Below are 22,875 nucleotides of genomic sequence, written 5' to 3' on the forward strand. Positions count from 1 at the left end.
GTAGAAACATATCCAAATTTTGCTGTCTGAAATAATACCCAAAGTCAGCCTTGCTGCCTTAAACGGAGCTTTCCTGATCGCCTTTTCCCCTCAACCAGGGACCGTGTATGACTTTTACTTCCACAAGATAGCCAGTGGACAGTGGAATAATTGGACAGAGTACATTACAAAAGAAGAGCAAACCATCCCTGCTGGAGTAAAGGTAAACCATTTGCATTTATTGCCTCATAATTGCTCAGGCTGACCTTATCTGATTGGCCAAATTAACAAGTCCTGACCATTACTTTCAAGGGGTCTACTCTGAGTAAAACTAAGTTGGATAGAACCATTTTTTATTATGGTTTGTATGCAGAAAGTCCCCTGTTCAGTCCTCAGCTGAGGTTGCTTTTTAATCACTTATCTCCTTTGTATCTCCTTTCTAACATCATTGCACACTGCTTAGAAAGTACAGTGTTAAGAGGTGTGTGAATAGTTGAAATAGTGAAACCTCCGTTCTTTAATTAAAAAAGAAGAGGGAGAGGTGATTCTTGATGGCTTTGTTAATAACTGTCTGTGGCTTTGTTTATTATTTTTAATAAAGTTGAATGGGACAGTTTCAATTTTGGATTTTTGTGTCCCGCTTTAAAAACACTGGTTAAAGAACAAGATTTTCCCCAGTCCCAAATCAATGAATGGAAGAGCTTGTTCTCAACATTCCATCACACTTTCTGGAATGACCAAGAAAAACAGTGAAGTTTTAGCAGGTGTAGGGCTGGGACTATGATGATGGGGAAAGCCTTAATTGTGATTATTATATTTATTTATATCCTGCCTTTTTCACTGACATCGACTCAAGACAACTTACAGATAAAATAGGAACAGTGAATATATAGGGGAAATATCATTGAAAATCAATTAAACATGTACAGAACTAGGACTATATATAAATATAAATTATGTTTGAAATACTGCATATATTAATATCGTGCGGTTTGAAGCAACTGATGCATATTAACTGACTCCTTTTGGAAGAAATCATTGAATAAAATAACATGTAAACTTTTACTTGTAGAATTCTTTAAAAACAGAACATAAGCCTCAAAGGTACACCCCAACTATCCATACAATGTATTATGGTGTACCGCACAGGCTCAGCATCTTAGATAATATGAAATTATCCAAACAAAGGCCTTTCTCCTCCCACAGCATCCACTTTCCCTGGAGCTGTTTTTTCTCTAACTTAAAGGGTCATTTGCACATCCTTACTTCCACACAGTTTGAGACAAAAGACTAAAGGCAACTTCAAAATGGAGATTTGTAACCAAATACCTTTTTCACCTGATCTAAGGTTACAACACTGACAACTCAGTGTTCAACTCAGCAAAAGCTCAGAGTCTTTTAGAAAACTACTGTGAAAAAAACAACAAATGCAGCATCACATATTTAGCCATTTTCCATTTAAAACCTTCATTAATACACATACATTTTCTATTTATTTGTGAATTAAACCAGTTATAGGTAAAGGTAAAGGTACCCCTGCCCATACGGGCCAGTCTTGACAGACTCTGGGGTTGTGCGCCCATCTCACTTAAGAGGCCAGGGGCCAGCGCTGTCCGGAGACACTTCCGGGTCACGTGGCCAGTGTGACATCGCTGCTCTGGCGAGCCAGAGCTGCACACGGAAACGCCGTTTACCTTCCCGCTGGTAAGCGGTCCCTATTTATCTACTTGCACCTGGAGGTGCTTTCGAACTGCTAGGTTGGCAGGCGCTGGGACCGAGCAGCGGGAGCGCACCCCGCCGCAGGGATTCGAACCGCCGACCTTTCGATCGGCAAGTCCTAGGCGCTGAGGCTTTAACCCACAGCGCCACCTGCGTCCCAAACCAGTTATACTTAACATTAAAAACATGGATAATTACAATAGCCCTTTCATTAAAAGCAGCCAGTTCCCAAAAGCCTAATAATGAAGAAGAAGAAGAAGAAGAAGAAGAAGAAGAAGAAGAAGAAGAAGAGGAGGAGGAGGAGGAGTTTGGATTTGATATCCCGCCTTTCACTCCCCTTCAGGAGTCTCAAAGCGGCTAACAGTCTCCTTTCCCTTCCTCCCCCACAACAAACACTCTGTGAGGTGAGTGGGGCTGAGAGACTTCACAGAAGTGTGACTGGCCCAAGGTCACCCAGCAGCTGCATGTGGAGGAGCGGAGACGCGAACCTGGTTCCCCAGATTAGGAGACTACCGCTCTTAACCACTACACCACACTGGCTCCATAATGGAACCACTACACCATAATGGAGAGGGCATAGGCTTGGTCCACCCCCTCCCTCAGCATCATCTCCACTTTGATTTGATTAAATTTTTGTCTGCTATGTTCCCAACCCTCAAGTTGAGCTCAAAGCAATTCACAACAATAGCAAATATAAACAACACTTAGCAATACATTGTTATACCTGTTGTCTCCCCAGCAAATGAATAGTCACCGCTCACTCCTATGGAGCAAAGCACAAGCTCTGCCCTAAGAAGACAGGTTTGCAAAACTTGCAGCCCATCCCAACGGTGGGTGGAAATTCTGCATTGATAGAGATCCTACAGTCTGTGCATGCATATGCAGGTACACTTGAATGCATAGCAGGAAGTCTAAATAGTAGGTGGAGCCAGAGCCAATGAAAGGCGGAGCCAACTAATTCTAGTTTTGTCCCCATCCTTTTCCCTGCTGAGTTATACAGGGGCAACACTTAGACTAAGGAACGAGCACGAAGCTGACAGTGTTGTAAGTTAGAAGGCAGGCAAGTGGCGGCTAGTTGAGGACAGAGTAAGGTTGGTGGGGCAGTGCCCCATTTACCCTAATGGACCAGCTTCCATTGCATGCATGGGGTGCAATGTATATGCCACCCCACCAGGATCCTTGCAATGTACAGGTCATAAATACATTATCTCTCTCATGCACACACTCCCTTCTTGCAGTGATGCAGATTTTTCTACTTTCAAATGTGCAAGATGTGTTTTTTACACCTAACCATCTCTTCACAACAGGTCTCCGAGCTTATAATTCCAACCATGGAAACAGCCAGGCAGAGTTTTTTCCTGAAAACCTATGTGGAGCATGAAATCCCATTGCTCTTCGTGGGAACCACTGGTACAGGGAAATCAGCGATCACCAACAGCTTTCTGATTAATCTCCCAAAGACAAAGTACACTCCCAACTTCATCAATTTCTCTGCCAGAACTACAGCCAACCAGACCCAGGACATTATTATGTCAAAACTGGACAGGAGAAGAAAGGGACTTTTTGGTCCTCCAGCTGGGAAAAAGGCTATTGTATTTGTAGGTAAGATCATATCTTAAACATTTTTCTTGCTACACATTACAGTTTTGAAGCATGCTGTTACAACAGCAGCTGTACCTCCTTTCGCAGAAATAAGCTGTCAGGGACCCCAATCCAGGTAGGGAGGGAGGGAGAAAGACCAGGGGGTGGGGGAAGAGCTGGGTGTTATCAACTTTTCAACATTGTGATGTATCACCACCCTAACAAAATGATGTTGAAAAGCAGAGGGAAGAACAAGGTGCATTAAGCCTGGCCCCGCAAGGTGCTGGGGTGAAACAGCCTCAGCTCCCTCGTTTGGAGAGGCAGCAGTTTCACCCTGGCGCCTCATAGGGCTGTGGCAGCCTCAACACCGAACCTCAGCAAACTGGAGAGGGGGGGGAACTATGCCCTTGCCAGCGCCCATTCTGCGCAGTAGGCTTTGGCGCAGGGAGGGGCGGAAAAGGTTGGGGGTGACACAATTTTTATGCTGGGGGAGGTACAAAGACCGACCACTCCCAGATTCTGTTAGCGATTGAGCCAGACATGAACTTATGACGCTCTTCACTGTAAATGGGTCTCACCAAGAATAAAGCCTGGAAAAGACAGGTCTTGTCTGTTTACTCTCGAGCAACCACACCATCATCCGATAGGCTGGGGCTGATGCAGCTTGTTTTTCCCTTGGGGTGCTGGCAACAAAGGGAGTCCCTTCACTGCCAGTGCCCAGCGCATCAAGTGAAAAAGAAGCTCCATCGGCTCTGGTGCCTCACAACTCATTTCTCCCTCGGTTTGAGGGCCAGAGTGCAATGGCACCTTCATCCGGTGGTATATCACAGATGTAACCACTGCCACTCCTGAGCGCAACATACTGCCAGGTGAAGGTGCCATCGTGCTCTTTCTCTTTTCAACTGTGTTGTTTATCTTTATTACCTTTCTATTACAGAATATATAACTTATCTATAAGTTATATATTCTGTAATATATAACAGGCAGCCCTGTTCAGGGAAGCTTTTAATGTGTGATATTTTAGTGTATTTTTGGTTTCTATGGAAGCCACCCAGAGTGGCTGGGGAAACCCAGCCAGATGGGCGGGGTACAAATAATAAATTATTATTATTATTATTATTATTATTATTATTATTATTATTATTTATCTGTTTTTAACTTTGTGAAGTTTATTCGAAATGTATCAAAGGTTTAATTTGAGAACAATGTTTTTCCAAATAGTCTTTTACACATTCCCACTCTTTAAAAAACTTTTGGTTTGGCTGATGCCTAATTGCCACTGTCGTTTTTACCAATTCCAAATACTCACACAATTTGTTTTGCCATTCTCCCTGTGTTGGTATCGTATCCCCTTTCCAGTTCCTAGCAATTAACATTCGTACTGCGGTTGTAGCATACAAATAAAAGTTTAATCTAGAAAAGGCTCTGTTCCTTTCTCTAGAGAACATAAGAAGAGCCCTCCTGGACCAGGCCAACAGCCCGTCTTGTCCAGCATCCCGGCTACCCTGCAAGTAGAATCTGAGCACAAGAGCACTCCTCTTCTCCTGGTGTTGGTGTTCAGAAGCATTGTTGCCCCTGACCATTGAGGCTAATATTCTCATCCTTATCCTCGCCCTATCTTTGCTTGCTTGTGTTGATGGGTAGACGGAGAGGGGTAGAGAGAGTTCCTTTTTGTCTTCGGGAAATAATATTCAATCAATATTCTTCCTAGATGACTTAAATATGCCTGCCAAGGAAGTGTATGGAGCCCAGCCTCCTATAGAACTCCTTAGGCAATGGATTGATCACGGCCACTGGTACGACAAGAAGGATACCTCAAGGCTTGATATTGTTGATGTTCTGTTCCTTTCAGCAATGGGGCCTCCTGGAGGTGGAAGGAATGATATTACAGGTATGATGTCAGATTAAATGCAATAGAACAGCCTTTTATCCATTTGTGCAATCAATCAATCAATCAATCAATCAATCAGTCAGTCAGTCAGTAGCTGAACTGGGTTCCACACTGTCACAAAAACAAATTAACCAAAAAAGCCTCAAAAACAAAAACGTGAAATAAATAGCAAAAACAAAAGTGCCAAACTTAATCCATTCTGGAAGTCAGTTTGACTTCTGAAATGTTCAAAAACTAAGGCGCAGCTTCTGATTGGTGCAGGTGCCCCGGAAACAATAGCCAACAACCACATTGGATGTTCGGCTTCCGAAAAACGTGTGAAAACCGGAACACTTACTTCTGGGTTTTCAGCGTTTGGGAACCAAGGCGTTTGAGTACCAAGGTACCACTGTATCTGCTTGGGGTCAGCAGAAGGAATGGCAAAGCCGCATTGAGACTTACTGTGTCTTCCCTTGTGTCTTACAGGACGTTTCACAAGGCACTTGAACATTATTTCCATCAGTGCCTTTGATGATGAAATTTTAACAAAGATCTTTGCTTCCATCGTTGACTGGCACTTCAGCAAAGGGTTTGAGGCCACTTTTCTGAGGTAAATGGACCGTAAGGAATGTGCTTCTCTTCAAGAGAGCACATTTTGTGGTATTTATATGCGCAGAAGCTGCCCCAGGTCGTTGTACCCTTATAAAAAGTACAGTTCTCTTTTTCTCTTGTAGAAAAGACTGCACAAGACTCTCTGTTTAGAGTTTAAACATAACACATTACTTTACTTGGTATACTAAAACATACAGTGATTTTGTTTAGGGGTACTCTCATTTTGACTCAAGAAAATCACCATTTTATAGTTCAGATTGGGAAAAATAAATACAGCAAATACAACAAAACTGACCAATCACCATGCTAGATTCCAACTCCTACTCCACATATTAAACACTCGCTTCCATCTGAGACTCAAGAAACACACCAAGACAGGAAATGAGGCCACCATCGGGGGTAGCAACGGAACTGACAATTCACCATGCTAGAGAAGAAACTAATTTTTTAAATAAAATTTAGTTTCTTCTCCTGTTAGATTCAAAAAATATTTAGGGCTACACATACCCCAGCGTTCCCCCAGAAAAAAGCACTGAAAACACACACACACACACATAAAAATTCCTTCCAGTAGCACCTTAAAGACCAACTAAGTTAGTTCTTGGTATGAGCTTTCGTGTGCATGCACACTTCTTCAGATACACTGAAGTGTGCATGCACACGAAAGCTCATACCAAGAACTAACTTGGTTGGTCTTTAAGGTGCTACTGGAAGGAATTTTTTTTGTTTTGACTATGGCAGACCAACATGGCTACCTATCTGTAACACACACACATATATATGAGAGAGAAACTGGCAGATTTATGAGATTTTAAAGGCTTATTCTGAGGCACATAGCAGTATAAAACAAATTCCTGCCACTCTCACAGTAAAACTCACTCTCTCACTCTCTGCACTTAATAACACACCTAACTGGAAAAAAACTGCCTGCTGTGGTGACATCCTAGGATTCCATAGCACATTAACTCTTTCCATAACATTTTGGATGCACCACTCCCACTCATTTCTCCTAACAACATCTAGCTACTATCTACTACTGCCACTGCTCTTGCTATATAATCCTGTACTGTTGTGTGTTTGTTATCTGAAGTGACACTTGATTTAGGATCAGGAGCTTGATAAAGAACCTCCATGGTTAGCAAAATAGGAAGCTGTCATTGGTCCATCTACTTAGTGCTGTCTGCACTGACTGGCAGCAGCTCTCCAGGGTTTCAGGTGCTGGAGATGCGAGGGACTAATGTGTAAAGCCACGTGCTTTGTCACTGAATTATGAATGGGGATGGGGGAGAAATAATGAGCAGTATCCAATTAAACCATTGTCTCAGAACAAGGATTTCTGCTTGTTCAATGGAACTTCCCCTAATCATGTTTCGCCAACTCTTTGGAGCAGATTTGGGGAGGGTTTGGGATAGATGCTTGGGGGGAGGATTTTATTGTGCAAAAGGAAATCCTTTGCACTTTCCCAGTCTTAACAGTGCAGTTCTCCAGTCAGGTTATGTATGCAAAATACATATACTAAGGTAATCCATGCACAAAAATGCATAAATTTCTGACAGTACAGTAACATGAAATGAATTATATTGGGGGAAATTGCTTGCAAAAATGGATATCTTAGGCAAAAACATCCAAAAGTGTGTACGTTAGGAGAATTTAGCACTAAATTGCTAATGATTTTTTGGGGGGAGGGGATTGCAAACCGGTGTGGAAATTTGCAGAACTGTACATAAAATTGGGAAAATGAGAATCTGAAATTAACGGATTTGCTAATCCCTAGTGATGTCTGTAACTCTTCACCATGGCAAAGTGGGAGAAGAGAACCGAGGGGCAGGGGGCATGGTGGAAAGAAAGCTCAGGGTTACATTTAACTTTTTTGCTCCTTTTCAAAGGCTTGGCAAAATGATGGTTCATGCTACCATGAACATTTACAAGATGGCTGTGGAAAACTTCCTTCCGACTCCTTCAAAATCTCACTATGTCTTCAACCTGCGCGATTTCTCCCGGGTCATCAGAGGAGTGTTGCTCTGCCCACATACCCATTTGCAGGTGTGAAAGCTACACTTGCTTTTATTTCATCAACAGGGGCACCATCATCACCATAAAACTTAGCATTTATAATTGCACTTTACAAGTACTTTGTATCTATTACCACATTGCAATGATTACAACACAATTCTGTAGATTAGGTAAATATTGTATATTGAAGATGGAGGAGTGCAGAGCTGAGGCTGAGCAATTGTGGCCCACTAGAAGCCACCAACTGGGACGGGGGCGGCACTGTGGGTTAAACCACAGAGCCTAGGACTTGCCAATCAGAAGGTCGGCGGTTTGAATCCCCGCGACGGGGTAAGCTCCTGTTGCTCAGTCCCTGCTCCTGCCAACCTAGCAGTTTGAAAGCACCTCAAAGTGCAAGTAGATAAATAGGTACCGCTCCGGTGTGAAGGTAAACGGTGTTTCCATGCGCTGCTCTGGTTCACCAGAAGCGGCTTAGTCATGCTGGCCACATGACCCAGAAGCTGTCTGCGGACATACACCGGCTCCCTCAGCCAATAAAGCGAGATGAGTGCCGCAACCCCAGAGTCGGCCACGGCTAGACCTAATGGTCAGGGGTCCCTTTACCTTAGAAGCCACCAAGAGGGTTTGTGGCAGAGGCGACTTTTGACCTAGTGATTTCCTGATCAATATCTTACCCAGTATGGGCTGCATCTAGGTATTAGTCCTACTCAGAGTAGACTCATTGAAATAAATGAACATGACTAACTTAGGCCCATGAATTTCATTGAGTCTGCTTTGAGTAAAATTTAGTTGGATGCAACCCTGTGCACACAGTTGCACCTCACAATGGACCACACTGCTGCTGAATCTCCAGAAATAACTTCTCTCTGTAATTCCCATCTCAAAGGTGATTTATCTGCATGGAGAAGCATCAGAGCTTTTCTTCTGCAAAGGCTTGAGCTGGTTCAGTCTAAACTTCTTTATATTGTTACCAGCTGTAACATGGGATTCCAGAGGTCTTAGCCCTCAACCTGTGCCTGTGCTCTTTGGAGAATTGAAGACGTGGTAGAGGTTGTTGTAGCTTTAAGAAATTCACATATTTACACCTGAATTTAGGTGGAGGGAGTACAGATCTTACAGCTTGATCATCTCAAGAGGGGCTTGTTCTCCACAGCAGTGCATTACTGGAGCCCAAGGCATCTCTCCCAGCCTCCCTTCAGCCAGCCTGCCAAAAGATAGATCTCTGTCTTTGTTCTCTCCCTTCTTTTCAGTACAGCTAGCTAAAGTTACTCTCTCTCACACACACATATCCCATCACCTTGGGAACCTCTGTCTGCACAGGCCCAAGATTCCTTTTAGATGGCCATCAACACCTTTTGCCATGTTAACGCCTCTATCCGAGGTCAGGCACTGGCTTGGAAAGGAAGCTTAGCCTGTGCTTTTCCACTGGCCTGCAATCTTCCCTTTGGTACTCCAAATAATAATTTAAAAAATCCTACTGTTTATTAATTTCTAGGGTTTAGGGGGATCCCACCCCCAAACCCATAACAATATTTACTGATTAAATTCCTGTTGGTTGGCTTCCACCTCCCAGTGGTCAAGAAGTATCAAGATCCATGTGTGTGTGACTATGTTCATATCTGCTTCAAAACCAGGCATGGATTGACGTTCCTCCTTTATTTTGATAGGATGGCGAGAAACTGATCAGGCTTTGGATTCATGAAGTTTATCGGGTCTTCTATGACCGCTTAATAGATGATGAGGACAGGAAGGTGTTTTTTCACATGGTGAAAGAAACCACCTCTGATTGCTTCAAGCAGAGTGTTGATAAGGTATGTTCATCTTCAAGCAGTGAGAGCTGTTTGAATAAAGAGAGAAAAATAGGATATATTTACGACAACTGTTATTTTGGTTGCATTGGGCTGAAGAGCTCCCCACCCCCACCCCATTTTCGCATGGTGCAAAAGTGGCAGAGGGATTTCTTTTTTTAAAAAATAATTTTTAATGATTTTCAGAATACACAACATACATCAAACAAAACAAAAGAAAACACATATATCTCAGAAAACAAACACATACAAATAAAATTTGACTTCCCCATACCTCCTTTTCACCGCATCCTTGTTTTACCATTTTTTAGCAACCCTTAAATCAATTTTTCTAATTAACTCTTTTTTAGATTTTCTTAAGGTTAACATTTACAGCTGTAATTCTCTGTTTCTTACCCCTTAACATCTTATCAATCCACAATTTTGCAACAATTTTTAAGATATACTTTAAATTTTCCCCAGTCCTCCTCCACTGTCTCTTTCCTCTGGTCGCGGATTCTGCCGGTCATCTCTGCCAGTCCCATATACTCCGTCACCTTCATCTGCCATTCTTCCAGAGTAGGTAGTTCTTGCATCTTCCAATACTTTGCCAACAGGATTCTTGCTGCTGTAGTTGCATACATAAAGAATGTCCTGTCCTTCTTTGGTACCAATTGGCCGACCATGCCCAGGAGAAAAGCCTCCGGTTTCTTTACAAATGTCCACTTAAGGACTTTCTTAATTTCATTATAGATCATTTCCCAGTAGGCCTTAATCTTTGGGCAGGTCCACCAAAGGTGGTAAAAAGTTCCTTCAGATTCCTTACATTTCCAGCAGTTATTATTGGGCAGATGATAGATCTTTGCAAGCTTGACTGGGGTCATGTACCACCTGTAGATCATTTTCATTATATTCTCTTTCAAGGCACTACATGCCGTAAACTTAGTACCGGTGGTCCATAACTGTTCCCAGTCAGCAAACATAATATCATGACCAATATCCTGTGCCCATTTAATCATGACTGATTTCACCGTTTCATCCTGTGTGTTCCATTTCAGCAGCAAATTATACATTCTAGATAGATTCTTAGTATTGGGTTCTAACAGTTCTGTTTCTAACTTTGACCTCTCCTTCTGAAAACCAAGTTTCCTGTCTTGTTTAAATGTCTCATTTATCTGATGGTAATGTAGCCAATCTCGAACTTTATGCTTTAGCTTCTCATAACTTTGAAGCTTCAACTTTTCACCATCTTGTTGTAAGATTTCACAATATTTTGGCCAATTAGAGTCCATGTTAAATTTTTTCACTGCCTTAGCTTCCATTGGGGACAACCACCTGGGGGTTTTACTTTCCAACAAATCTTTGTATCGGTTCCAAGCGTTGTACAATGCTTTCCTAACAATATGGTTTTTAAAACTTTTATACACCTTTGCCTTGTCATACCATAAATACGCATGCCAGCCAAAGTTATTGTCATACCCTTCCAGATCCAAAATGTCTGTATCCTCAAGAAGTAGCCATTGCTTCAACCAGCAGAATGCTGCTGATTCGTAATAAAGTCTTAAGTCTGGCAGGGCAAAGCCCCCTCTATCTTTTGCATCAGTTAAAATCTTGAATTTTATTCTGGGCTTTTTGCCCTGCCAGACAAATTTAGATATATCTTTCTGCCACTTCTTGAAACAGTCCATCTTGTCCAGGATCTGCAGCGTCTGGAACAGAAACAGCATTCTCGGCAATACATTCATCTTGATAACAGATATTCGGCCTAACAAGGAAAGTCTCAACCTAGACCATATATCTAGATCCTTCTTTACTTCTGACCAACATTTTTCATAATTGTCTTTAAATAAATTCACATTCTTAGATGTTAAATTCACCCCCAGGTATTTGACCTTTTTTGTTATTTCCAAACCAGTTTCACTCTGAAACCTATCTTTTTCTTCAATTGTTAAATTTTTTTCCAACACCTTTGTTTTCTGTTTGTTTAATTTAAATCCTGCTACCTGACCAAATATCTCAATTAGTTCTAAAACTCTTTTAGTACTAGCTTCTGGCTGTTGCAAAGTTAACACTAAGTCATCTGCAAATGCTCTTAATTTGTATTGTTTAGCTCCGACCTGTATTCCTTTAACCAGCTGGTCCTTTCTAATCATATTTAACAAAACCTCCAGGACAGATATAAATAATAAGGGGGATATTGGGCATCCCTGTCGTGTACCTTTTTCTATTGGTATTTCATCCATCACCACACTGTTCACAATTAGTTTAGCTCTTTGTTCAGAATATACTGCACCTATACCGTTTTCAAAACCTTGGCCTACCCCCATCCCTTGGAGATTCCTCTTCATAAAATTCCAAGAAATGTTGTCAAAGGCTTTCTCCGCGTCCACAAAAATCAAAACTGCCTTTTTGTTGATATCCACCTCCAACAGCTCCAAAATATCTATAATGTTCCTCACATTGTCTGACATGTGTCTCCCTGGGAGAAAGCCTGTTTGGTCCTTGTGAATCTCCTCTACCAATACTCTCTTAAATCTCTTTGCTAAAATGTCTGCAAATATTTTGTAGTCCACATTTAGTAGTGATATTGGGCGGTAGTTCTTCACTTGATTTTTCCCAACCTCTGTTTTCGGTATAAGTGAGATAAATGCTTCTTTCCACGATTCGGGAGCCTTTTTCCCCTCCAAAATTTGATTGCATACTTCCTTCAATGGTTGTATTAACCATTCCTTCAGTGGCAGAGGGATTTCAGCAATTTTCTGGAATCAGGGGAAATTTCAAGGATGGAACTCAAGTTACATTCACATCTTATTCTCTGGCTTCTATTTGAGTGGTCAGTCATAGCAGCTGCCATTTATCTTTGCCCAGAATTTGTCTTGGGTTGTTGCTACATCACGATTGATTGATTGATTGATTGATTGATCAATCAATCGATCTATTGATGAATACATAAACAAACAAACAAACAAATACTACAACTGATAAATTATGGGTGGTATGCTATGTTAGTCCTACTCAGAGTAGAACCATAGAAGTTAAGCAACATGACTACATAGAACTCGGTTGGATAGCACCCTATAGGTTTCAGTTTAGAGGGGGGGGAGGCAAGCAAGGGGAACGTGATGGAAGCATGTAAATTATGCTCGTTGTGAAGAAAGTTGATAAAGAAACATTTCTTCCCCTCTTGTAATATCAGAACTTGGGACCATCCAAGCTGAAAAGTGGGAGTCAGGACAGATAAAGTGCATGGTTAAACTATGGTGTTGGCTATATCAAGATGAAATGATGGCTGCCTACTAAGATGGCTTTAAAAGGGAATTAGACAAATTCACAGAGGATAAGGTTATTAGTGAATACTAGTCATGGTAGCTATATCACATGTAGTTCCAGAGACAATATGGTTCTACATGCCAGTTGCTGGAGATCATGAGTGGGAGACTGCTGCTGCGCTCATACCCTCTTTGAGAGCTTTCCAAGACGTATCTGTATGGCCACATTGGGAGTGGGTTACTGGACTAGATGGGCTTTTGATTCAACCCAGCAGGGTACTACTTATGTTCTTAGTGTGTCTTCCCACATCTGTTATTTCAGAGTGGTGGTGGGCAGATGGAGTCCAAACTGCTTATGTATTCCTCACTGTCTTCCATAGGTATTAAGCCACTTGTCTCCAACCGGAAAGATCCATGACGATAACATCCGGAGCCTTTTCTTTGGAGACTACTTTAAGCCACAAAGTGATGCAAAGATCTACGATGAAATAACAGACTTAAACAAGCTGACCTCTGTTATGGAATACTACTTAGAGGAGTTCAACCAGATCAGCAAGGCGCCCATGTCTCTGGTTATGTTTAAATTTGCCATTGAGCATATCTCAAGGATATGCAGAGTACTGAAGCAGGATAACGGCCACTTGCTGCTGGTGGGCATCGGTGGAAGTGGCCGACAGAGCGCCACCAAGCTGGGCACCTTTATGAATTCGTATGAACTCTTCATGATCGAAATCACGAAGTTCTACACCACAAATGACTGGAGAGAGGATATCAAGAAGGTCATGTTGCAGTCAGGGGTGGCCAACAAAAACACTGTGTTCTTATTCTGTGATAACCAAATAAAGGATGAGTCCTTTGTGGAGGACATTAACATGCTGTTGAACACGGGGGACGTGCCTAACATCTTTGCAGCAGATGAGAAGGCTGACATTGTTGAAAAAATGCAGGGTGCGGCAAGGACCGAAGGCAAGAGAATTGAAGCCACCCCTCTGGCCATGTACAACTTTTTTACTGAGCGCTTGAAGAAAAACTTGCACATAGTTTTAGGTACAGATAAAAAAATAAGTTACTTTCTCATTCTGATTCCTTCTAACATTTGACTGGGCTTGTAAGACAGAGTTGTTCCGCCTGGACCTTGGCTTGGAGCCAATTTGATTCCCTCCCTCTCTTTCTTTTTTTTCCCCTTCTCCTCCTGCGATGAGGCTACATTTTAATATTTTAATATTGTATTTTAATTTTGTTTTTAAGTTGTAATCATTCAACTTGTTTTTATTATTGCTTGTAAGCCGCTCTGAGCCCGGCCTTGGCTGGGGAGGGCGGGGTATAAAAATAAAATAAAATATTATTATTATTATTATTATTATTATTATTATTATTATTATTATTATTGTCTGAGAAATAATGGTTATGTCCATTGCAGCAATGAGTCCAATTGGAGATGCTTTCCGGAACCGCTTGCGAATGTTCCCTTCGCTGATCAACTGCTGCACTATCGATTGGTTCCAAAGATGGCCCACGGATGCTTTGGAAATGGTTGCCAACAAATTCTTAGAGGATGTGAAGCTGGAAGATGAAATCAGAAAATCGTATGTCATGGGATGCTTTGCAAACTGCCCCCATCCCCGCTCCCTCTCTAATGTAACAAATCTAAATCTAACATAACAAATCTAAATTGTCACAATTTCTAGAAGGCACGGGCATGTAACTCTGTTGCAGCCAAAATCAACAAAGGGTCTTGAGGCACCTTAGATGCTAAAAAATTTATCCCAGCCCAGTCTTTTGTGGACTTGATTAGGAATGAGGGAGAAATTTGATTCAGATCACATTTAAAGGCAAATCTACCAAAAGTCACACTTTCTGAAATAATACATGAATGGAAAGAACATCTTTCAAAATTCACATTTCTCTGAAACTGTTACCTTGTGGGCCAAGTAATGTGTACAAAGATGCATTTCCTGGGGGGAAATATGCGTTCAAATGCATATATTAATAAAAATAAAATGCAAAGATGCAATCAGTTGGGTGAGATTGCTTTCTAAAAATGGAAATATTAGGAAAAATTGCATACAAAAATCTGTATATTAGAAATTCACACTGAAATGGTGATGAATTTCCAGGGTTGTTGTTTTTTTTATAAAATGGAAACTGAAGTGGAAATGTGAAGAACTGAATTTAAGATTAGGAAAAAATGAGAAACTTGAGAGAAACTGAAATTGATGCATTAAATCATCCCTAGTCTTAAATCTACTTCAGAGATTGCTCTCCAGATATTGTTGAAGTACTACCCTCATCATCCCTGTTTACTGACTTTGCTGGCTGGGACAAGCTTTGGTGCTTGTATTGCTACTTTTGATGCCTTCATAATGATATGACTCATCTTAGTTTGGCATGACATGGTCAAATATTGAGCAGGACTGATTTAAGTAGCATTGTAGGCCATAGATATGGAGAACAGTTTTTGAAATTATTGCAGAATGATGTTGACTATTGTCCATCACCACAAAGCTTTCTGATATGGTTAATTAGCATGTCACAAAATCAGCTCTTGGCATGTCCTCAAATAACTTTTATATCTTGAGCCAAAGTTTTACCAGAAAAATTCTGTGGCTCTTATACAATGTTCATGGACCACACAAAATTTAACTCATTGTTTGTATTAGCTGCTGTCAGGGTTTCTGGGAGAGAGGAGGAGATGACAGAGGAGACGGAGAGCGAGTGGGAGGAGGGGCAGAAGGATGAGGAAGAAGATGACGGAATTCTGAGGGAATCCACGAGTCTGAGCAGCGAGTCAGAGGATTCTCAAAAGGGGGTTACCTTAATCAAGCAAAGGGGAGGAGAAGGGAGAAGCGGAGAGGAGCCCAGTGGAAGACAGAGGAAGCAAGAGACGTCTCAGCCGGAACGGAGTAAAGGGGGTGGAGTCGTCAGCCTCTCGGAGGGAGCAGGATTAGGAGAGAACAGAGAGAGGGGGTTGGAGCAGGGTGTTCAGCCGGAAAGGGTGGAGAGCAGAGCAGGGGGTGGTGTAGCGGTCGAAAGAAAGGTCAGCAGCAACGTACGCGCGCCAAGTTCAAACGTAGAGGCGCGCGGAAGTGGAGAGAGCTCAGGGGAGGAGCCCGGCCCTAAAGCCAGAAAGAGGGGGGAAGAGGCGGCAGAGGATTCAGCCTCAGGCGAGTCACGGAGAGAGGGAACCCAGGGGGGCAGGAAGACCCTGCGGAAAAGAAAGGAGAGGAAGAGGTGGTCTAGAGCCAGGCTATTAAGTTGGTGCGGAAGAGGGGAGGAGTCAGAGGGGACTTCAGCGGTCTAACGTGGCAGACGTACGGCCACAATGCTGAACTGTATGAGAAGCAGAAATCTTCAATAAACTTTTCCTGTAAATAAGCTGCAACGGAGTGAGGTCTCTTGTGAGCTGGGACCAGACCTGGGTGGCCGTGACAGTAAGTCCCCTCTCTCAAAGCAAAAATTTTTTTTTGAGAAGCTCACGAACGGGAGCAGCCATGAGCGCTGAGGAGCAGCTGGTTGCATTGCGGAATCAGGTTACCGCTCTCACATCGGCAGTCATTGCTTCGCAGAAGAAGAATGACGACTTGGAGAAAACGTGCCAGGATTTGCAGGCAAGGTGGGAGCGCGCGGACAAGGCGGGGGCCCCAGGATCCAGAGCGGAGGGCATTGCGCTTGGACGGAGGGGGGGTGCCCTAGTTCCGCATTTTAATGGCAACTTGCAAGACTATCCCAATTTCAGAGCGGACGTTGTATATGCACTGCACTTACTCCGTCACGATTTTAAAGATGAGGAGGAGAGAGTGGGGTTCATTGTTTCGCACCTGCATGGGGAGGCCAGGGCTTGGCTACGCAATTTGTGGCGCGAAGATGGACCGGCCCGTCGCGATTCAACTGCGTTCATCAAAGCGATGGATTCTTGTTTTCAATCCTCTGTGGATGTGGACATTGCGCGCCGTCAAATGCACGGGCTGAGGCAGGGGAAAGCGACTGTGCGCCAATACCACTCTAAATTTTTTGCATTGCTCACCGCCTTAGATTGGCCAAAGGACAGTAAACCGGTCAGAGATCTTTTTTGGGAGGGATTGAGCCCCCCCATCAAGGATGAGATCGCTAGGGGGGACAGACCCCAGACCCTAGAAGACGTGGTGCAACGGGCTTTAGCTCTTGGAATTCGACATGAGGGGCGTCCGTGGCATGAGGAGGACGGGCCCCAAGCGCGTGCGCAAGCAAGGACTCTCCCTTTTGGGCACAGGGACTTCAGCCGTGCGCACCCCTCGCCAATGGGGAAGGACAGAGAGGAGCCAATGGAGATTGGTGGTGCTAGGGCTCAGAAGCCATCCCAGAGCCCTGTCCCTGGTGCAGCCAAAGCGAAGCCTCCTAGAGGAACCAGGAAGTGTTACATCTGTGACAGTGCGCACCATATGGCGAAAGAGTGCCCCCAGAGGCTCCAGAAGCACACTGCAGCGCTGGCAACTGTAACAGCAGAGGTGCAACCAGGGGAGCAGCTTCAGGGAAACGACAGTGCCTGGCTGGAAGCAGAGCTACTGGGGCTCAGCCAGGCGGATCTGTAGACAAGCCCCCAGCATCACTGCAGAGCGTGGACCCTTTGCCTCCCAAACCGGCAGTTCTGCTCACAGCAACACTCCAGTTGCCTGATGGGAGACTCCTCGAGGTTCCAATAACGATCGATTCGGGAAGCAACGCCGACTTCATGGGACTGCAGTTCGTTAAGCAGCACAACATGGCGCTCCTGCCTGCAACGACGCCTCTGAACGTGGTCACGGTGGACGGCAGGAAGTTGCTGGGGGGGCAAGTGGTGCAGCAAACCCCTCCCATGATGATGCAGATTGGCAACCATCGAGAACTTATTAGTTTCAATGTCACCCACTTATCGGACACACCCATCGTGTTAGGCATGAGTTGGCTGGAGAGGCACAGTCCCGCGGTTGCGTGGTACCAGAGGCAGATCAACTTTTGTTCATCGTATTGTGCTCAGCATTGCTTTCAGACCGATCAGGGAGGAGAAGCCGAGCAGCAGTTGCATCTGGGTATGGTGCAAACAGTGCCTCACAAGTACCAGGACTTCTTGGAGGTTTTCTGTGAGAAGGAAGCTGACAAGTTGCCGCCTCATAGACCTTACGACTGCGCGATTGATTTAGTGCCAGGGGCGCAATTGCCTGCTGCCAAGCTGTACTCCATGTCGGAGGACGAAATGCAAGAGCTTCGGGAGTTCATAGACCATAACCTCAAGCGCGGTTTCATCCAGGAATCTAAAGCAGCGGGAGGCAGCCCTGTTTTCTTTGTGAAGAAGAAGGACACGCCCCAAAAAAGGCTTATAGTGGATTACAGGTTCATCAACAGCTTGACTAAGCCCAAAGCTTTCCCCATGCCCAAGATTGACGACCTTTTAGCGACCGTCAGGAGGGGCAAGATTTTCACCAAGCTGGACCTACGTGGAGCTTACAATCTCATCCGCATCCGGAAAGGAGATGAGTGGAAGACCGCCATGTTCACCCCTCTGGGCACATACGAATACAGAGTCATGCCTTTCGGCCTCCAAAATGGCAGCCACGTTTTTCAAGCATTTATGCACCACGTGCTAGCAGGTCTCCTCTACAAAAAGTGTGTCTGCTTTCTCGACGATATCCTGATTTTCTCGGAATCGCCGGAGGATCACGATAAGGACGTGAGGGAGGTCCTGCAGAGGCTGAAGGAACACAGGCTGTACGCCAAGTTGGAAAAGTGCCAGTTTGATGTCAGAGAGGTTGATTTCCTTGGCTACAAGTTGTCCGACGAGGGACTGGCCATGGACAGGGCTAAGGTTCAAGCGCTGTTGGACTGGAAAAGCCCTCGAAATCGGAAAGAGGTCCAGAGGTTCATCGGCTTTGCCAATTTTTACCGCAAGTTTATTAAAGGTTTTGCGAACGCGACGGCGGCGATCACTGACACCCTCAGTTCCAAGAAGAAGAAGTTCGTCTGGACCGAACAAGCGGAGCGGTCCTTCCGGACGCTTAAGGGTCTTTTCGCCTCCGAAGAGCAGCTGCTCCACGTGAATCCCGGCAGACCCATGCGGGTAGAGACCGATGCGTCGGATAGAGCGGTTGGGGCCGTTCTTTTGCAAGAGGATTCACAAGGCAACTGGCGACCGGGTGCGTTCTACTCCCGGAAGCTCAGCAAGACGGAGCGCAATTATACCATATGGGACAGGGAGTTGTTGGCCATTCATGCAGCTTTCAAAGCGTGGCGACACTTCTTAATAGGAGCCAAGCACACGGTGCAGGTCCGCACGGATCACAAGAACTTAGAGTATTGGCGGACGGCTAAGTTGCAGACCCAGCGACACATGCGCTGGGCGGAGTTCTTTGCGGACTTCGACTTCAAAATAGAATACATCCCAGGAGACTCCAATGTTATTGCAGACGCGCTGTCCCGAAAGCCGCAATACTTGGAGGAAGCAGCTCCAATCGCAGCAAAGCACATTTTCGCACCGCAGGCGTGGACGTGCGCTACCATCGCAGTCGACCTGGATGCGGTGCGACGCGCGTTGCAAAGGGATCAGTTTGCACAGTCTAAGATGGAGGAGCTACGCGGAGGGTCGCGACACAACGATGAGTTTCAATTACAAGATGGACTTTTGACTCGTAAGGGTGCCCTTTACGTGCCCACCGACGATCTTCGAGCCAAGGTTCTGCAACAGTTGCATAACGCCCCTAGTGCAGGCCATTTCGGCAAAGAAAAGACGATGGAGTTGGTGGCTAGAGACTTTTGGTGGCCCCAGATGAGAGGAGAGGTGGCGGACTACGTCGCCAGGTGTGATATCTGCCAGAGGTCCAAACCAGTGCACCAGAAGCAGGCGGGATTGCTAGAACCGCTGGAGACACCGCAGCAACCATGGGAGAGGGTAGCGTTGGACTTTGTTACAGACCTGCCCAGCTCCAGAGGTAAGACGGCGGTGTTAGTGGTGGTGGACTTGTTCACCAAGATGGCGCACTTCATCCCTTGTGCCAAGGTGGCGACGGCAGAACAGACCGCAAAGCTCTTCATCGATCACGTCTTCAGAGTGCATGGACTTCCGCAGTCCGTCTTGTCCGACAGGGGGCGCCAGTTTGTTTCCACTTTCTGGCGAAAGCTTCTGGGCATCTTGCACGTCAAAATCAACCTGACATCGGCGAGGCATCCACAAACCAACGGTCAAGCGGAGAGGGTCAACGCGATCATGCAGCAGTACCTGCGGTGCTACGCCAACCAGCGACCTGCGGCGTGGGTGGACTATCTGCCGATGGCTGAATTCGCCTACAACAACACGAAACACGCTTCCACCGGGGTGACGCCTTTCTTCGCGAACAATGGCCGTCATCCCAGAACCTTCCCGAGATTTGCGGCACCAGGAGGGGGGGGGCCTCAAGATGCCGACCAGTTTGCAGCGGAGTTGCAAGAGGTGCACGAGGAGCTGCGGAGACATTTGGAGCTGGCAAAACAGGCGTATAAGGTGCAGGCCGATAAGCACAGGAGGGCGGGAGAGGACATCCAGGTTGGGGACTGGGTGTGGTTAGCAGCCCACGCGATGCCGGCCAGGTCATTGGCCAAGAAGAAGTTAGGACACAGGCAGCTAGGGCCATATCAAGTTGAGGCTAAGATCAATCCGGTGGCTTTTCGTATAGCCCTTCCGGAAGGTTCCAGGGTGCACCCGGTCTTTCATAGGTCGGTGCTCACTCCCTACAAAACCCCACACAGGTTTCAAGAGTCAGGAGCACCCCCAGAGCCACGTAGGAGGGCGCCTGAGAGGGGGGAATCGCCAAGACCAGAACCTCTTAACGAGGTCACAGAGATACTGGACTCGAGATGGGGGGAGGAGGGAGTTGAATATTTTCTCGCCAGGGAGGGCACACCAGCCGCTGCTAATAGTTGGGTGCCAGGCTACGAGTTAGACGAACCCCTTTTGAAAGAAGAGTTCCATGCACTTTTCCCACATAGACCCATGCCAGCTGAGTACTTTGATGACTGGCTTTTCACACCCACATTGTCAGATAGCACGTTCAGGGGTTTCTCTTCCCCCGAGGAAAGAACACCAGAATCAAGCCCGCCCAGGGGATCGTGCTCGGGGGTGGACACGGAAACCCCTTATTGGTGGGAGGAGCAGCCAGAGGAGGAATGGCGTAAGAGGTGGCTGATAGGTCCTTGGCGGGCAGCACCGGAGGAAGTAGCGATGGAAGCAGAGACTGAGAAGCATTTGGGAGAAGAACCCGACTTCGAATACACTTACACAGAACTGCCAGCAGAGAACATTGACGTAGACGACCTGTATCCTGAGCCTACCCCCGAAGAGCCGCAGTTTCCACAACCGGTCCCCGGCGAGCGGGAGGGGGGAAGGGGGGGCTTCGAGGGGGGGATGGATGTCAGGGTTTCTGGGAGAGAGGAGGAGATGACAGAGGAGACGGAGAGCGAGTGGGAGGAGGGGCAGAAGGATGAGGAAGAAGATGACGGAATTCTGAGGGAATCCACGAGTCTGAGCAGCGAGTCAGAGGATTCTCAAAAGGGGGTTACCTTAATCAAGCAAAGGGGAGGAGAAGGGAGAAGCGGAGAGGAGCCCAGTGGAAGACAGAGGAAGCAAGAGACGTCTCAGCCGGAACGGAGTAAAGGGGGTGGAGTCGTCAGCCTCTCGGAGGGAGCAGGATTAGGAGAGAACAGAGAGAGGGGGTTGGAGCAGGGTGTTCAGCCGGAAAGGGTGGAGAGCAGAGCAGGGGGTGGTGTAGCGGTCGAAAGAAAGGTCAGCAGCAACGTACGCGCGCCAAGTTCAAACGTAGAGGCGCGCGGAAGTGGAGAGAGCTCAGGGGAGGAGCCCGGCCCTAAAGCCAGAAAGAGGGGGGAAGAGGCGGCAGAGGATTCAGCCTCAGGCGAGTCACGGAGAGAGGGAACCCAGGGGGGCAGGAAGACCCTGCGGAAAAGAAAGGAGAGGAAGAGGTGGTCTAGAGCCAGGCTATTAAGTTGGTGCGGAAGAGGGGAGGAGTCAGAGGGGACTTCAGCGGTCTAACGTGGCAGACGTACGGCCACAATGCTGAACTGTATGAGAAGCAGAAATCTTCAATAAACTTTTCCTGTAAATAAGCTGCAACGGAGTGAGGTCTCTTGTGAGCTGGGACCAGACCTGGGTGGCCGTGACAGTTGCCTATTAACATGTGTTTTCCCTGTAGGGTTGTGTCCATGTGTAAGTATTTCCAAGAAAATGTGAGAGAACTCTCCGTCAGTTATTACAGCACTCTTCGAAGACACAATTACGTAACACCAACATCCTATCTGGAATTGATTCTGACCTTTAAGGCGTTACTAAATAGTAAAAGGCACGAAGTGGATATGATGAGAAATCGCTATCTTGTGGGCCTTCAGAAGCTTGATTTTGCAGCTTCGCAAGTAAGTGTGGACTAGAACAGGTAGATTATATGGAAACTTGTAACTGTTTTCTGCAGTATCCATTGCAAGTTCAGTATTATTAACAGGGCTGTTCAAAGACAATGGCTGTATACACACCATATATTTAAAGCACATGACTTCCTCCAAAGAATCCCGGGAACTGTATCTTACAGAGCTACAATTCCCAGCACCCTTAGCAAACTACAGTTCCTGATTAGTTAGAAAGCAAAATCACTGGCAGATTCTGGTACCCAATTGCACACTAAAATGCTGTCATGATTTTTTTTTTCCTGTATCTGAAATTGATTATGGAATGTGGTGAACTGAAGATTGGAATAGTAAGGAATTAATATCTTGATTATGCCCTCTCCCTTGGTCGTCCTCTTTAGGTTGCAGTGATGCAAAAGGAGCTGACTGCTCTTCAACCGGAATTGATTCAGACCTCCGCAGAAACGGAGAAAATGATGATCCACATAGAAAAAGAAACCGTTGAGGTGGATGCCAAGAAGGAGCTTGTGGCTGCAGATGAAAAGGAAGCCAATGAAGCTGCAGCTATTGCCCAGGGTATTAAGGTAATTGTGCTGTGCAGCCCGGTGCTCCCTCCCCATCAGAGCTCATCTTTCCAACAGTGCAGTGTAAT

General features: G+C 45.5%; 1 protein-coding gene across 7 annotated transcripts in view; it reads left to right on the top strand.

The window, feature by feature from the left end:
* Positions 1-22,875, top strand: part of DNAH3 (dynein axonemal heavy chain 3) — a 105,472-nt gene that overhangs the window by 64,955 nt on the left and 17,642 nt on the right. For all 7 annotated transcript variants that reach the window (XM_081888867.1, XM_081888861.1, XM_081888865.1 and 4 more), the window contains exons 42-51: positions 99-202; positions 3,006-3,300; positions 4,991-5,170; positions 5,636-5,759; positions 7,648-7,804; positions 9,442-9,585; positions 13,211-13,877; positions 14,251-14,416; positions 22,019-22,235; positions 22,625-22,807. In XM_081888867.1, the coding sequence (XP_081744993.1) occupies positions 99-202; positions 3,006-3,300; positions 4,991-5,170; positions 5,636-5,759; positions 7,648-7,804; positions 9,442-9,585; positions 13,211-13,877; positions 14,251-14,416; positions 22,019-22,235; positions 22,625-22,807 (2,237 nt within the window). The remainder of the gene's footprint in view (positions 1-98; positions 203-3,005; positions 3,301-4,990; positions 5,171-5,635; positions 5,760-7,647; positions 7,805-9,441; positions 9,586-13,210; positions 13,878-14,250; positions 14,417-22,018; positions 22,236-22,624; positions 22,808-22,875) is intronic.

Source organism: Podarcis melisellensis (assembly GCF_964234715.1).
Source record: "Podarcis melisellensis genome assembly, chromosome: 14".
NCBI classification, from domain to species: domain Eukaryota; kingdom Metazoa; phylum Chordata; class Lepidosauria; order Squamata; family Lacertidae; genus Podarcis; species Podarcis melisellensis.